The 17,371-nt window shown below is 37.3% G+C and overlaps 1 protein-coding gene across 9 annotated transcripts in view; it reads left to right on the forward strand.

Moving 5' to 3' along the window:
• BBX (BBX high mobility group box domain containing) overlaps positions 1–17,371 on the forward strand; it is a 318,462-nt gene that overhangs the window by 243,804 nt on the left and 57,287 nt on the right. For all 9 annotated transcript variants that reach the window (XM_080656467.1, XM_080656468.1, XM_080656461.1 and 6 more), the window contains one exon: positions 16,089–16,169. In XM_080656467.1, coding sequence (XP_080512593.1) covers positions 16,089–16,169 — 81 coding nt within the window. The remainder of the gene's footprint in view (positions 1–16,088; positions 16,170–17,371) is intronic.

Here is a 17,371-nt window from a genome sequence, read left to right on the forward strand (position 1 = left end):
ACTGTCTGTCTCTATGGTTCCTGAATAAATCCACATTTCTGTTTTATAAAATCAGGAGACATGGCATTCCAAGGTTGTTTCATTTTTTTAAATGGAAAATGAAAAGGACCCAGGCCCTCATGACCTTAATTTTATGGTCTTTTATTCCCTTGGTCTGCTTTTGCTAAACATTTTTAGGTATGGTTTTGATGGGCAGATAGTAGCAGTCCACCATGCATAGCTTGCATGTGTGGAATTCTTCTATTTTCCAGAGACCAAATGAATTAACCTGAAGCTCATGTTATTTTACCACATTCAGCTACTTGATATGGACATTTTTCAATCCCCAACCAAAGTTGCTATGTTGGGCAAAATAGCAGTCAGCTCATTTTTATTGCAAATATATACATTATTTTTCTTTGAAAAAAAAATCATGTGTGCCAATTAGATTATAGTTTAAGCTTGTTCAAATAGTGATTTTAGAGGATACCATATAAGATCTTTACATCACAAAAGCCTTTTATTATAAATAGTTTACATTTGGGATCCATAATAGTTGACCAAATGTTCAATTTAACTTATTTTGATTCCGTTGAATTCATTAGAGCAAAAAGTGTGTAAGTTGGTGGACTGTTAGTTATTTACATTGTACTAATCTTTAGTTGAGAAAGCATGTCACTATGTGCCTTTGCATACTCATTACTCAACATGTTTGTAATTCCTAGCAGAATAGCTTTTTGAGCATCATTTCACTTTCTAACACATCGCTGCTACCTAATAGCAATCAGACTAACTCTCATCTAGGTATAGACTATTCCAAACATTTCGGAAAGGTGACTGTGAATGTTGGAATAATAATACACACTGGAGGTTTCAACACAGTGTGACTCATGACTTCCAACAATGCATTGTATTGTGAAAGTCAGCATCATCTTTTCTAACAGATTAGATTCTAATGATTACTTCCCAACAACTATTAGCATTCTTTCTAACTTTCAGGAACAAAGGTAAACTGATAAATATCTGTGAACTCACAGATAGATGAAAATGCTAGTCAAACAAAAGAATGCATTTTCCCTTTGCTTAAAAAGTTAGACTCCTGGCTCTTTTTAGTGGGATTTTCTCCTCCCCACTTTCAAGAACAGCATAGCTCTGACAAAGCAGTGTTCAACCTTTGATTTCTGATGAAGGGGAGAAACCATTTGGAGAATTCTCAAGCTAAAGAAACAAAGCTAAATGGTTGTAAGAAGTGAGTCAGAAGTGAATCAGAAGAGAATTAGCTCAGGAAGAAGTTGCCAGCAGTTATGTCTTTAGGGACCACTTCTAAGAATACAACTTTTATACCCACTTGCTCTTACAAATGATTTATTTCTTGTTGCTTTAGGAAAGGAAGTATTTAACAAAGTGACAAGATAATATACATTCAGTGCAATCCTGTGATGGGGGAAGTGAGGAATGGAAAAACAACAAACTAAGGTTGTTAGGCATAAATAGAAAAAAATAATTTTGCACAACTGCTGCTTTTATTAGGAAAAACTCAACAGCCATTTACAGTCACTTTATTTCTTACTATTTTGTGTGGGATGTTTGAAATGTTTAACAAAATGAAGTTAGCTTTTGACAATTTAAATATACTTCGACAATCTAAATTAAAACCAGATTCACTTTAAAAAAAGAATACAGCTTTTTTTTGTCATATCATTCTCTTATTTGAAAATCTTTATTGTTGAAAGTATTACATATGTCCCACTTTTTTTTCCCATTGACCTCCTTATGGTCCCCCGCCCCCTGCTCCGCCCCAGGCCTCCACCACCTTACTGTCTGTGTCCGTGGGTTATGCATATACTGTATGCATACCAGTTCCTTGGTTGATCTCTTCCCTCCCACCCACCCCCACCTTCCTTCTGAGATTTGACAGGCTGGTTCATACTTCTATGTCTCTGGATCTATTTTATTCAACAGTTTATTTTGTTCATTAGATTCCACATATGAGTGAGATCATGTGATACTTGTCTTTCTCTGACTGGCTTATTTCCATTAACATACTACTCTCCATGTTCCTCCATGCTGTCTCAAAGGATAAGAGATCCTTCTTTTTTTACAGTTGCTTAGTACTCCATAGTATAAATGTACCACAGATATTTTATCCACTCGTCTACTGATGGGCACTTGGGCTGTTTCCAGATCTTAGCTATTGTAAATTGTACTACTATGAGAAAGGTGTGCATACATTCTTTCTGATTGGTGTTTTGGGTTTCTTAGGATATATTCTTATAAGTAGGATTACTGGGTCAAATAGCAGTTCCATAATTTTTTTTTTAGGAAATTCCATACTGTTTTCCACAGTGGCTGTACCAGTCTGCATTCCCACCAACAGTGTACTAGGGATCCCTTTTCTCCACATCCTCCCCAGCACTTGTCATTTGTTGTGTTGATGGTAGCCATTCTGACAGGTACAAGGTTATGCCTCATTGTCATTTTAATTTGCATCTCTCTGATGATAAGTGACTTTGAGCATTTTTTCACATGTTTCTTGGCCATCTGTATGTCCACTTTGGAGAAGTATTTATTTAGGTTCTTTGCCCATTTTTTAATTGGATTGTTTGTCTTCCTTTTTTTAAGTTGTATGAGTTCCTTATATATTTTGGATATTAACCCTCTATCAGATGTATCATTGTCAAATATGTTCTCCCATGCAGGGGGCACTCTTGTTATTTCCTTGATGCTTTCTCTTGCTGTGCAGAAGCTTTTTATTTTGATGTAATCCCATTTGTTTATTTTCGCCTTAGTTTCCTTTGCCCTAGGAGATGTATCCACAAACATATTGCTATGAGAGTTGCCTGAGATTTTGCTGCTTATGGTTTCTTCTAGAATTTTTATAGTTTCACATCTTACATGTAAGTCTTTTATCCATTTTGAGTTTATTCTTGTGTATGGTGTAAGTTGGTGACCTAATTTTATTTTATTTTTTGCATATATCTGTCCAATTTTCTCAACACCATTTATTGAAGAGAATCTCTGTTCCAATATATGCTCTTTCCTCCTTTGTCAAATATTAATTGAGTGTAGTGGCTTGGGTCAATTACTGGGGTCTCTGTTCTGTTCTATTGGTCTACTGGTATATGTCTGTTCTTATGCCAGTGTAAGGCTGTTTTGAATACAGTGGCTTTGTGGTATAACTTGATATCTGGTATAATGATTCCTCCAATTTCGTTCTTCTCAAGATTGCTGAAACCATTTAGGGTCTTTTTTGGATCCATATAAATTTTTGGAGTGTTTGTTCTAGATCTGTGAAATATGCCATTGGTATTTTAATAGTGATCGCATTGAATCTATAGATTGCTTTAGGTAGAATGGGCATTTTAATTATGATAATTCTACCAATCTATGAACACAATATATTCTTCCACTTGTTTATATCTTCCTCTATCTCTTTTTCAAAGTCCTGTAGTTTTCCAAAGACAAGTCTTTTTCTTCCTTGGTTAAATTTACTCCATTTATCTTAATTTTTTGTGGCTATGGTAATGGAATTGTTTTTTAGTTTCTCTTTTTGAGAATTCATAAAATGGTGTATAAAAATGCCATCAATTTCTGGGTGTTTATTTTCTATCCTGCTACATTGCTGACTTATTAAAACTAGCCGTTTTTTCGTGGAGTCTTTAGGGTTTTCTTTGTACAATATCATGTCATCTGCGAATAATGAGTTTTACTTCCTCCTTTCCAATTTCTATGCCTTTTATGTTTTCTTCTTGTCTGATTGCTCTGGCTAGCACTTCCAGTTCTAAGTTGAATAAGAGTGGTGAAAGCGATATATTTCTAGAAGTGGAATCACTGCGTCAAGTGGGAATTCCATTTGTAGTTTTTTGAGGAAACTCCATACTGTTTTCCACAGTGGCTGCACCAGTCTGCATTCCCACCAGCAGTGCATGAGGGTTCATTTTTCTCTGCATCCTCACCAGCACTTGTCATTTGTTGATTTGTTGATGATAGCCATTCTGACAGGTGTGAGATGGTACCTCATTGTTGTTTTGATATGCATCTCTCAGATGATTAGTGACTTTGAGCATGTTTTCATATGTCTCTTGGTCTTCTGTATGTCCTCTTTCAAAAAGTGTCTATTTAGGTCTGTTGCCCATTTTTTTATTGGATTGTTTATATTCCTTTTGTTAAGTTGTATGAGTTCCCTGTAAATGTTGGAGATTAAACCCTTATCGGAGATAACATTGGCAAATATGTTCTCCCATTCAGTGGGCTTTCTTATTGTTTTGTTGATGGTTTCTTTTGCTGTGCAGAAGCTTTTTATTTTGATGTAGTCCCATTTGTTTATTTTCTCTTTAGTTTCCATTGCCCTAGTATCCCAAGAAACTAGAAACACCAATCAGAAAGAACATATGCACCCCCATGTTCATAGCAGCACAATTTACAATAGCTAAGATTTGGAAACAGCCTAAGTGCCCGTCAGCAGAGTGGATTAGAAAACCGTGGTACATCTACACAATGGAATACTATGCTGCTATAAAAAGGAAGGAACTTCTACCATTTGCAACAGCATTAATAGACATGGAGACCATTATGCTAAATGAAATGTTAGTCAGAAAAAGATAAAATATCACATCTCACTCATTTGTGGAATATAATGAACAACATAAACTGATGAACAAAAACAAATCCAGAGACAGAGAAGCATCTATCAGACTGTCAAACCTCAAAGAGACAGCAGGGGAGGGTGGGGGGAAGGGGGAGAGATCAATCAAAGGACTTGTATGCATGCATATAGGCATAACCAATGGACACAGACACCAGGGGTGTGAGGGCACAAGCGGGGGTTGGGGGAGGGCAATGGGGGGATAAGGACACATATGTAAAACCTTAATCAATAAAGAAAAAAAAAATAGTGGTGAAAATGGACAACCCTGTCTTGTTCCTGTTCTTGGGGAAATGGTTTTAGTTTTTGTCCCTTGAGTATGATGTTGGCTGTAGGTTTGTTATATATGAACTTTATTATGTTGAGATATGATCCCTCTATTCCCAGTTTGCTGAGAGTTTTTATCCAAAAAGGGTGTTGTATTTTGTCGAATGCTTTTTGTACATCTATTAATATGATCATGTGATTTTTGTCTTTCAATTTGTTTATGTGATGTATCACTTTTAAGAATACAGCGTTTTAAAGCTTTTTCTTCGTAATCCCTATTTCTCATCTCAGAAATATAGGTCATTATTGTAAATAATCTTGAGATACTGAAACTATAAAGCATTGAAATTTATATAGAATAATGCTGTCTCTAAATATAGTTAGTTTGAGAGTTCATGTCATATAGACATTAGCAGACTTTATTTAGCACCTGATTTTCTGTTCAATATCTTATTCCAAATATGGAGAAATGGTCATATAACTTTAGGGGCTTAGGCAGATGATGAAACTAAAACACATATAGTAAGTAGGTATTTGAATATTCTGAGAGAAAATTAGCAGAATAATGATTTAAGAAGAGAGATACAGAAAATTTAGACTTCTGACACTTGAAATGGATAATTATTGTAAAGTTTATATTTGCTGTTAGGTAGAACCAGTCTAATAAAGTGACATTTTACAAAATTTCTGCCCCAGAGAAAGGGAAGGTCTAATCATAATGGCTTCCCATGACATTTTTATTCTGAAATATTATTCTTAAAGGGAAGAGACTCTCCTTTGTTCTTTAATCTGAGCCCTAAATACATAGAAAAAGTCTTCAAAAGTCTATTATTTTTAAATATGGAATTATAATATAGATAATAGTTTTTCTTTTTTAAATCTAAAAAGTAGAGTCTAGCTGTAACTGAAATAATAAAATTTCAGATTAAAAGTTTCTTTGGCCTATTCTGTTTCCTAGATCTACCTGAAGTACTCTTAGAGTTTTTAGACAGAAATGATAGGTTTTTGCGCGATCAGTGGATATATAATAACAAACAAAATGTTTGCATTTTCTCTTTTTCCTCAGTCTTCTGATTAACTCTGAAGGTGCCATGTCTGTTGCATTATTAAGTCAACATTTTTGTATGCTACTATTATTGAGTCAGGCTTGCTTCTGTAGTTTCTGTTGTGGTAGCGGTGTTTTCTGAAGAATAAAACGGATGAAATTTGCATTTAAGTTTATTTTGGATTGCTTATTTTTTTCTTACTTTTGAATTAATTTTTAGAGAGAGAGAGAGAGAGATTTGTTGTTCCATATATTTATGCATTCATTGGTTGATTCTTTTATGTGCCCTGACTGGGGATCAAACCCTCAACCTTGACGTATCAGAAGGACTCTCTAACCAACTGAGTTACCTTGTCAGGGTAAATCTTTTATTTTTTACATAAATGAGCAGCCCTATATTTCCTTTATATCCAGAGTACATTGAAATGCATTAATTATTTGGGATACATTTTTAAAAGCAATGTTTGTTATTCATGAATTATAGGTTAAAGAAGCAAAATAGAGTCATTGAGCAAGGCTGGCATAAAAGAGTGACCCCTGTCTCAAAATGGCAGAGTAAGCCTGTGTCCTGAGACCTGGGGAAATATAATGTAAACATAGACATCTCATCAGAAAGTAACCCCAGAATAATGAAGGAGATGGAAAGGGGTGTTTTCAATGAATAGGAGATTTAAGCAAACCTATTTACTAGTAAATCAGAAATCAAATGGAAGTTGTTAAATCAGTGAAATATGATGTAAGTGCCAGCAGAAAATAGGCTAGCTGAGGGCCACAGAGAACCTTTCTGAATGCCTAGAGATTTAAGTGAACATACACATTTTTCTTTTTAATTTAAAGGAACAAGAAAGAAAAAGTTGAAGGAATAGAAGTAACAATGTTCACATCAAACTCTGGGAGGAGCTAAAGGGAAGAGAGTTTAGCCCTTACATTTCATATCACATAGTTATTTACAGATGAAAGTGCAATAAAGTATAAGTATTTGACCTAGAGTTTCTAGAGGTAACCTGTAGGACTAAAAGTCTTCTATACTATTATATTTATTACTTACTTTAATAAAATGTAAAGCTAAATTAAAATTTAAAAATAAAGTCAGGGAGTATATAATTCAGAGAGTATGGGGAGATTATTCAGTGCATAATGTATTGAATAGGTTGGACTAATATTGGAAAGGACAATATTCAGTATTGAACCTAAGAAGGGATGTTTTGGGGAATTGTGGAAAATAAGAAAAGTTAGGCAGAGTAATCATAACTGGTAAAAGGTTTGGAGGCATCAATGTCTAGTTGAATGACTGAAGGCAAACTTTCAAATGTATAAGAAGTTCATTAGACTGTGGGTCTGTGATATTAGAATGCCTATTTCTTTTGTTGGAATCAAGAGATAGGACAATAAAGTTATGATCAACTTTTTTCCTTTGCTTTCCATGCTGTAAAATAGAGCTAATAATAATACTCTCTTGCCTGTAACTCCCAAGACATCTGTGAAGATTAATTAAATAAAACCTGTAAGGCATTTTTAACTCTCTTGGCAAGCATTCTTGTAGGTATCTAGTTCTGTTACCGTAAGTTATTCTTGGCATTTCATATTTAACTTGAAAGCATAAATTATATCAGGCTTACTCCTACAGGCTACAGTATGTTTTACTAGCAGTGCACATGTGCACACACACACATAGTTTCTGTTTATTGAAAACTTGTAGGAAAGTACAGTTGTAATTTACTCTGTTTATCACCTGCTGCTCAAGGAGGAGACAACTTTTTAATACCTGGAAGAAACCAATATAGGAAGTACAACTGTAGTGTAGAGTAACTGAGATAGCATCACAGTTAGTGGAGAAAATAGCTGATAATGGCATACCTCCATTAAGGAACTTTATAGGTCCTGTATAAGAACTGAACAGTGTAGGAACCCACTCTGTGCCATCTTTTTACGCATTCATTCATATGACAGGTGTTCATAGAATACTTTCTGTGTTCCAGGCACATCAGGAAAAAAAATCAGAAACACGTCTCTATGGTGTCTTAAGATCAGGTGTTTAGAGATAGCAACTCTTCACATGATACTTCTGGCTTCAGAGGGAATCACATTGATTTTCATTTGTTGAGCACCATCTGCCTATTTAAAACCAAAACATTTCTATATGACAGAAATTTGAAAATAATAAATTCTGGTTTATGTTTATGTTTCTAATATTGATCTCTTATCTCCTCCAGGAAACCCTTCCTGCTTGTTTTGAGCCAAATTTGATTTCTCCTCTTCATAATCCCTCATAGCTGTTAGTGTCAGCATTATACATTATAGCACTTTATTATATAGGGTGGGTAAAAGTAGGTTTACAGTTGTGAGTATATGAAACAGAGTTTATTCTTATATTATTACTTATTAATTGTTGTATTGTAAACCCACTTTTTCACACCCCTATATTTAATTGTGTTCTTTATTATAAACTCTATAAGAAAAGTATTACAGTGTTCTCATTGTACACTGTGTATAAGTCTTGACTCAGCTGGAAGACTTGAAGCAGCTTGAGATAAAAAATAATTATAGGATTGAAGCTGCTGGGCTCCCCACTTGCTTGCATTGTGGTTAGTTATGACAACTAACATTTACTGAGCACTTCCTTCATTCCAGGCATTGCTCTTAAGTGCATTACATAAGAGTAACTCTTGATTTCCATAAAACCCTATGAGTTAAGTCTTATTTTCCTTATAAGTAAACTAGAGGCCCAGTGCACGAAATTTGTGCACTTGGCGGGCGGGGGGGGGGGGTTCCCTCAGCCCAGCCTGCGCCCTCTTGCAGTCCTGGTGCCCTCGGGGGTTGTCCTTAGCGCTGCCACCGAGGCAGGAGAGGCTCCCGCCACCGCCACTGTGCTCGCCAGCCGTGGGCCCGGTTTCTGGTGCACTGATCACCAGGGGGCAATTCCTGTGTTGAGCATCTGTCCCCTGGTGGTCAGTGCGCATCATAGCAACCAGTCATTCCCCCATTTGGTCAATTTGCATATTAGCCTTTTATTATATAGGATATTAAACTATTAGGTGAAGAAGAGGAGGCAGATAAGGGTTAAATAACCTGCTCAAGAGTATACAGCTATGAAGTGACAGAACCAGGATTTGAACCCAGGAGCAGGAGGACTAGCATCAGTCTTCGAGTAGCACACAGGGGCCTTTGTGATTCAGCCCACCTGACCTCAGTTCAGGCCAGTTCTCTCGTGGAGTCCTGTTTCTGGGGCCAGGCCCTGTGCTAATAAGCACTTAAATGGATAACCTCATTTCGGCCTCCCATAAGTCCTGTGAGGTTGGTTTATTATTATTATTCTCATTTCATAGATGTGAAAATAGCCTTTGAAAAGGTCATAGAACAAGAAAATCATAATACGAAGACTTAAACCCCAATGTTTTCCTCTAAATGGTGAGATAAGTGAAATCTGAAATAAAGAAAAGGTAGTTATACCAGTATTTGTTAAATTACATCCATATTTTAAATACTGTGAGTGTTAAATTTAAAACAAATACGTATTAAATAAAATTGAGAAAGTTTTCATCTTTATTATAATTTCTGACATCAGTGAAGTAGAGAAGATAATTTTCCTACCTTTTCGTAGATTTGAGCTAGTTTAATATGTATCTTTCTTAGGCTGCTTTTAGGATACTAAAATCCATTGAATTCCCCCTTCCCCCAACTCTTACTCCCACACCATCAAAGCTATTATTTCTTTCTCACAGTTTTATAGCTTCTGAACATATGTTGTGAGGAAATATACCATATTTAAAGTTTACATTACATAGCAAATGAGCTCTTTGAATTTTCTCTTTTCCCAGGTAGAGACCTCCACGTTTTACATCACTGTTCACTGTCCATTTCAGCTGGAGCTGCCCATCCAGCCCAGCCTCTTCCATCTGTCAGCACTGAGGCTCAAAGCCCAGAGAATCAGGCCATTTTACCCAACTTGGATTGACAAGCATCTATTCTCAATGAGTTCCCAGGCTGCACTGCTCAAAACATTGATGAACTTGTATGAGCTCCTCAGTCTCCCAGAGGTAGTGGAAAGGGTAGCGGCTGTTTGTAGAAGTCGCCTGGAGTCTGTTCCGGACTTCCATACTAGTGCTCTGCCACACAGCGTATAATAATAGGAGAACTTTACTCATGGTATGAAGGTGAAACCAGGGACCTACTCTTCCTCTCCCCCAGGTGTTTGGTGAGTGTTCTGGTTGGGGAGTGCTCAGGTCTCTGCAGTGTTACTTGGTTATGCTCTCTAGGAGAGCCCAGTGCTCTTCTCTGCTGCAGCTCAGGCCTGGGGTCAGCCAGCCAAGTACAGTGTTTTAGGACTCAGGCTTTCTGTAACCTGATTTAGGTTTAATCAAGAGTGTCTTCATTTTAGTCTTTAAAAACATTTTGAAGGACTAACTTGGGTGTAATATGCTTGTATCTGATTCACCTGTGTTTAAGATCAAGTCTGTTTGAGAGCTTCATTTAACATCTCATTAAATTCGAATAAAATATCACTCACATACTGTCACAGCAGGGTAACTGGCAAAAGCCATGTTGTATGAAAGGCTGGATCAGACTGAACAAGGGTGAGAATCAGATCACTGGATGGTGGAGTCACACAGGATCTTTACACTTGAACTCTGAAATGGAACCCTCTACCCCCAAACCTTCTCCTGCCACAGTAGACAACCACACACCCCATCTCTGCTTAATCTTTCTTCCTTCTCTCAATTCCCTCTTTCAGTGAATGGCTTTAACCTACCTTAGAAATACTGGCATTATCTGACCTCTCTTCTTCAGCCCTGACATCCTTCCAGACAATTACTGAGGCTTCGAAAATACCATCTCTGATTTAATTGGGGCTCCACATCTCAGCTGGTTTATTTCCTTAACCTTCTAATTGGTCTCCTGCCTTCAGTCACTCCCCAGCCAAGGTCATCTTGCACTCCACTGACAGAATTATCTAGCTGCACATCTCATTATGCAGCTCCTCGGACTGAAAACCTTGGCTGGCTCCCCATTACCTTCAGCCTACTTTTCAAACTTAACATAGAATTCAAACTCCCCTCAGCCTCATTCTTCTCCCATTACATTCCCAGACATCTTAACCTTCTAAAGTCACTGGTTTTCACACATACAGGCACTTGCCTCCATACTCTTCCTCCTGCTGTTGCCACACCTTTTCACAGTTCTGGTATTCCTTCTAGGTATATCTCAAATGTTAACTTTCTTCCACCATCCCTAGAAAGAATGGTGATGGCCTCTTTGTCTTCCCATAAGCCTTGTAATATTCCACCATTATGCACTTACATTCTTTGTGTGTAGCTTTCCTCTGTATTGGAATAGCGATCATTTTCAGGGCCAAACACATTCCCTTAGTCTTACTTTATTTCTCAGCATAAAAAACGTGTGTAGAATGTAAGCTTCTTGAATTCAGCAGTCTTAATAGGTGTTTACTGGACACATAATAGGTGTTTATTGAACATTTGTTGAAGGAGTGGGTACTCAATAAATGTTTGAATTAGCCAAAGGCAGGAATGTGTAGTCAGATAAAAGTGCACTTACCCCTTTTGTTGCTTGTGTGTTCATCACAGTCTAGCTGAAGGAAGCTGTGGTCTTGTGCCGTGTGAAGTAGGAGCAGGCTCTTGCTAATACCTTGCTTTCCAAACACTTAGTGCATCTGACGGGTGTGATCTTGTTTTATATCAGGGGCCTGGATCATGTTTCTGTCTACAGTTTTCAAGATCTAAACTGCACCTGGGTGGGGGGAATACTACTTCATCATAATTCTTAATTATACTAGCTATCCCTCTTTCTTGGTTATTGTGAATTATAGCTAAATCAAAGGAAAGACTGGATTTAAAGGAAGTTGAATATGTGGTTAACTGCTTTTGAAATCACTTTAGCTGTTTTCTTTCTTGGGTACATAGCTACACCTAGTGGCTCTATGGATTATTTCAGAGACTATTTTTAGAAACAGCCCATTGATTTTGTGTGTTTTTTTTTCCCTCTCTCTACCTTTATTTAACCTCCGCTTATTCAGTGTCTTTTCTTTCCTCCTAATTAACAAATATTTTAGAATCTTTATATTCAGTTATATTTGGAGAGTAAGCTGATGCAAGCATAGGAATGGATATTGAGGAATTGATATTTATCCATGACAAGAATTTAGAGCACTGTAAATACAAACCACAAGGCGACAAGTCAGAGAACCTGGGATTCTCTGACTAATGACATTGGTAATAGGGGTCCTTTGTGGGCAATACATTCTTCATTCAGTGTGGATGTAATCTCAGTTTTTTCCTAAATATGTGTGTATATATCATGCATGCACAAATATTCACACTTGTATTAGATGCCTTACTTATCAACCACTCAAGAATGAATTTCACATATATGTATATATCTCCCATGCCATTGAACCACTTTTACATTTTGAGATTTTATATGGAAATATGTCTAGTATGTATCACATGCATTTCTGCCTTTTAATAAAGGATATATTTTATAATTATTCTTATCCTGACAACTTAGAATCATAGTTATAAATATTAATTACTGCAGTGAACTGATGCCTTCAGGAGAAATTTTGGGGCCATTTGCTCTACATTAATTTCTTTTAGATAGACCACAATGCTTTGTAAGCATTTGTGTCTGTTCTTTTTGGCTTTTCTCTCTTCTCCCTGTGTCTTCTTGCTTCTGGCACTGTGTTTTGTATTTTTTCCCCTCCTTCTTCCTTTTTCTTACCCTCACTCTTGGCCCGGCTGATTTTTTGCTTCTATTCTGCTAAGGACTAGAGAGTCAGATAATCACATAGCTTAGTGGCAACCCAATTCTGCTGGCTCCTAATTTTGTTCTCTTTCCATTATACTACACTGAAGATATATGTTAAATCAACACTGCTTTAAGGTAAGAGTAAATAGGTTTTTATAGACTCTAAAATGTGATTCTTTTACTGTTGTTTTAACTGTTGGGCAGCCCTTGTGTGATTTCTGTTTAGGTCATTGAAATTCCTCATATTCACATATACACAGAGAATTAAGTCAGTCAACAGATATTCATTGTATCTGCTATGGACCCAGGTTTATGGTGAGCACAGCCCACTGCATAGACTTCATTGCACAGTACAGTTGATATAACATGCAAGATTACAGATACCTTAATAATTACTTAAATTTGGCTTGGCCAGTGTGGCTCAGTGGTTGAGCATCCACCTATGAACCAGGAGATAACAGTTAGATTCTTGGTCAGGGCACATGCCTGGATTGTGGGCTCGATTCCCAGTATGGGGTGTGAAGGAGGCAGCCAATTGATGATTCTCCCTCATCATTGATGTTTCTATCTATCTTTCCCTCTCCCTTCCCCTCTGAAATAAATAAAAAGATATATATATATTTTAAATAATAATTTTAAAATTATTAAACTTGATTTCTCATTTAAGAAGGAAGTTTTATTTAAGACCACCAGAATGATTTGCAGAGGATCTCATTTAACTTTAAACCTGGGGAGCAAATAAAAACACTCTTGGGCCATTTGGCACACAACTTGTCAAATAGTGATGTGCCAATGAGAGAGTCAGGCTTTGGCAGCCAGACCCACAGGTGGCAAATTAAAGCTTTGCATGTTTTCTATGGAGCTTATCTCTGAGAGAAAGTGGCCATTACTCTTTCAAATCCAGAAGAGACAATTAACATTTCGAATGCTTGCACCTGCCCAAGGGTCTGACGCTTTTTGAGAATCACATCTTCAGTGTGTAACAAAGAGGTTCAGTGAAAAACTGTTTTCAGGAAAGTAGCCTTGGTGACTGCCACCTCTTTCCATTGGATTTAACCATCTGATATAACCCTCACAACTATTAAAATTACATTGGAAAAGGCTTACTAGTACAGGAGAATTAATGTATTTTTTTAAAAGAACATTCTATAACTACTGGAGGCCCGGTGTATGAAATTTGTGCATGGGTAGAGTCCCTAGGCCTGGCCAGTGATTAGGGCCAATCGGGGCCTTCCGGCTGCCAGCCAGGGCCTTCCTTCTGGCTGCTGTCTGGGGCCTTCCTTCTGGCTGCTGGCTGGGGCCTTCCTTCCCCCAGCTGCTGGCCAGGGCCTTCCTTTGTTCTGCACCGACCCCTAGTGGTCAGCGCACATCATAGTGAGCGATCAAACTCCCGGTCCCTCCCAGTCAAACTCCCAAGGGGACACTTTGCATATTAGCCTTTTATATATATACTAGAGGCCCAGTGCATGAAAATTCATGCACTGGAGGGGGGGGTCCCTCAGCCCTGCTTGCCCCCTCTCACAGTCTGGGAGCCCTCAGGGGCAGGAGGTAACCTGGTGATCAGGGGAAAGCGATGCCCCATCACATTTCTGCTGCTGCCACCGCTGGCAGTGCAAGCCTCAGATAGCCCTAGTTACCTGCGCCTCAGGCATCGGCTGAGCAGCCACCATCCGAGGCTTGCCTGCGCCTTGGGCATCGGCTGGGCAGCCACCATCCAAGGCTTGCCTGTGCCTTGGGCATTGGCTGGGCAGCCGCCATCCAAGGCTTGCCTGTGCCTTGGGCCAGTCCTGGGCATCTGGGGGGCTGAGGGTGGGTCCGGCCGCACTGGGTGCTGCTATCTTGTGACTATGGGCACTGCCATCTTTGTGATGGTGGTGGTGGTCAATTTGCATATTCCCTCTTAGATAAGATAATAGATAGTACAATAATCCATTTTTGTTGAAAATATTATCTACATACACAGCTGGAAGAATGTGCATGAAATATTAACAGTGCTTATCTTGAAGAGATAACATTGTAAATAATATATCTGCTGTGTTTTGTTTTTGTTTTTTAGATTTTCACAGTGGACTTGGATATTTTCTTGTCAGAAATGTTATTTAAAAGTATTTTTAACATCTTTCTATTTTTCTTTAAAGTGAAAGATAACTTTTTCCCTAACACTCCTTGTCATGCAGGGAAGAGGGAAGAGAATACACTAATTTGTGATTTAGAAGACTTATGGTTAACTTTCATTTAGTTCATTCAGCAAATACTTGTTGAGTATCTACATTGTACCCAGACAGCGTTTTCTGCAGTAAACAAGCCCCTGCCAGGAGACAGACAATAAACAAATATTTGTGTCTTGTGGTGATCAGTGCTCAGTGCCATGTAGATAAAAAATAAGATCGTTGAGTGTTGGGGAGAGAGATATTATTTAGCACTCTGGTGCTAAGTTCCTTCAGCTGTAAAAAGGGTTAGATGAGAGGATAATGAAATCCTTCTCTTTCTAACATTGTGATTCCTATGACTTTAGAAATACAGTTGTCTACATAAGAGATTATGTCACCCAGATGCAGAAATGAGTCAGTTTTACGCATTGAGATAAAAGAAATGTGTTCCATGAAATGAGTACTTGATTAATAGCAAGAATTTAAAAAAAAATCTGTGATGTTTTAGTAACTGTTGTTAATAATGAAAATCACAAATGAAGATAGCAGAGCCTTAAATGTTTACCAAAAATGATAAATAGCACAAAAGAAAATATGGCCTGGCCAGTGTGACTCAGTGGTGGAGCATCAACTTATGATCCAGCCAATCAGTGACTCTCATCACTGATGTTTCCATCTCTCTCTTCCTCTCCCTTCCTCTCTGAAATCAATAAAAATATATTTTAAAAAAGAAAATATGTAGCATAAAATAAATTCCTATGCAAGTACTAACCTTTCTAAGATTGGGGCTTGTGTATAAGTACATGAAAACCCTGGAAAACACGAATGTGATTTTAGTTTTGTTTTTCCAAAAGGTTTGTATTTTCAAATCTCTTATATGTTCATGTAGTCTGGTGATGTGAAATATTGGAGAAACACAGAACATGAAAGATGTAGATATTCTTTGGATTTGGTGGCAGAAAGCCAAGAGATCAAATGGGCATCATGGTAGAAATGGTGAATATTAACTTTTTAAAACGCATTGTCTTGCTCATCCACTATTTATGCCATTATTTACAATTGAATGGCATCTTGTATAAAATTTGCAGAATATAACTACTTTTTTGTCACAGTATTGCCTCAAATTGGGGCAATCAAAACCATTCTTTCCTCAAATAGGAACGTTTTAGGTGGCATTTATCTTCTGTCATATTCCAGAAATTATTCCTGTGATGCTTCATACCATCTTTCCTTGTTTCAGATGTCCTCTGGCACCTGCAGGCCTGATGTTTCAGAATCCCCTGAATTGCGTCAGAAGTCACCATTATTTCAGTTTGCTGAGGTAATATATTGAAATTTATACTTAATAAGGAAATTGTAAAATGAGCTTAAATCTGAGCTGATGACAATAACTTAGAGCAATGAAGAACTCTGCTTAGCTCAGTTGACTATAAATGGAAAAACTAAATTTTTGAAAGATATGTTGGAACTCCAGAATCTCTTAATTAAGGAATAATTATATGTTTATGAAAGCTTATTATTAAGTCCTGAATATTATTATATTTAAGCCTTATCAATAAATTTTATTCATGGATAGTAAAATTAAGAATATAATTTAGCCCTGGCCAGTGTGGCTCAATTGGTTGGAGCATCATCCCCGGTACTGAAAGGTCTTGGGTTCAATTCCCAATCCAGGCACATTCCCAGGTTGTGAGTTTGGTCCCTGGTTGGGATGCGTGCAGAAGGCAACCAATTGGTGTTTCTCTCTATTTCTAGATCTCTTCTGCTCTCTTTCCCTCTCTCTCTAAAATCAATTTTTAAAAAATAGTATAATTTAATTACTATTAGTCACTTATCAGGTGTTAAATTTGAAGACAGAAACAACTCATGGTTGTTCATTGACTATGCATTCCTTTTTTAAGTTCAATTTTCTTTTAGTTGAAATTTCTGAAGTCTTACTGTCTTTTGTCAAACCTGTTAGGCTCAATACATCTTTAACATTGGTTGAAAGAGATGAAGTACAAAAGCACATGATCCTTGATATCAAGTGTAAAGGTCAAGACTGCTTCCCAAAATATCTTCATTTACCCCAGAACTCAATATGGAGCTTTCATTAATTAATTTTTTCCTGAACTTTAAAGCACGTCATCTTCCTTTGATCGCTGGAATTGTCTTTCACTCAACCTTTCTAATATATGCCTATTGCATAACCGTTTTATACAAGGAGAGCATATTTTAAGTTTCAGGTTTTTCCCCCCCATCTCTAATGTTCTTTCCTAGTGGTTCTCAACATTTTCATTGGAAAACTGCTTTTTACAGTGGTATATTAGGCCATTCCTTTTAAGACATTGTTTATAATATGACTAAATGCCCTGTAGATAGCACAGGAATGTTATAACATAAATTTGCTGACATGACACTCCTTATCTGTCACTTTCCTTCCTGCCTCTTGGTGGGATGCACCATGAATTCCAATTCTTTTACACATTGTTTCCTAATGTATTAATGTAACAGGGGATTCATCCTGTTCTCCAGTAGTTATAT

The sequence above is a fragment of the Plecotus auritus genome, assembly GCF_963455305.1.
Source record: "Plecotus auritus genome assembly, chromosome: 2".
NCBI classification, from domain to species: Eukaryota; Metazoa; Chordata; class Mammalia; order Chiroptera; family Vespertilionidae; genus Plecotus; species Plecotus auritus.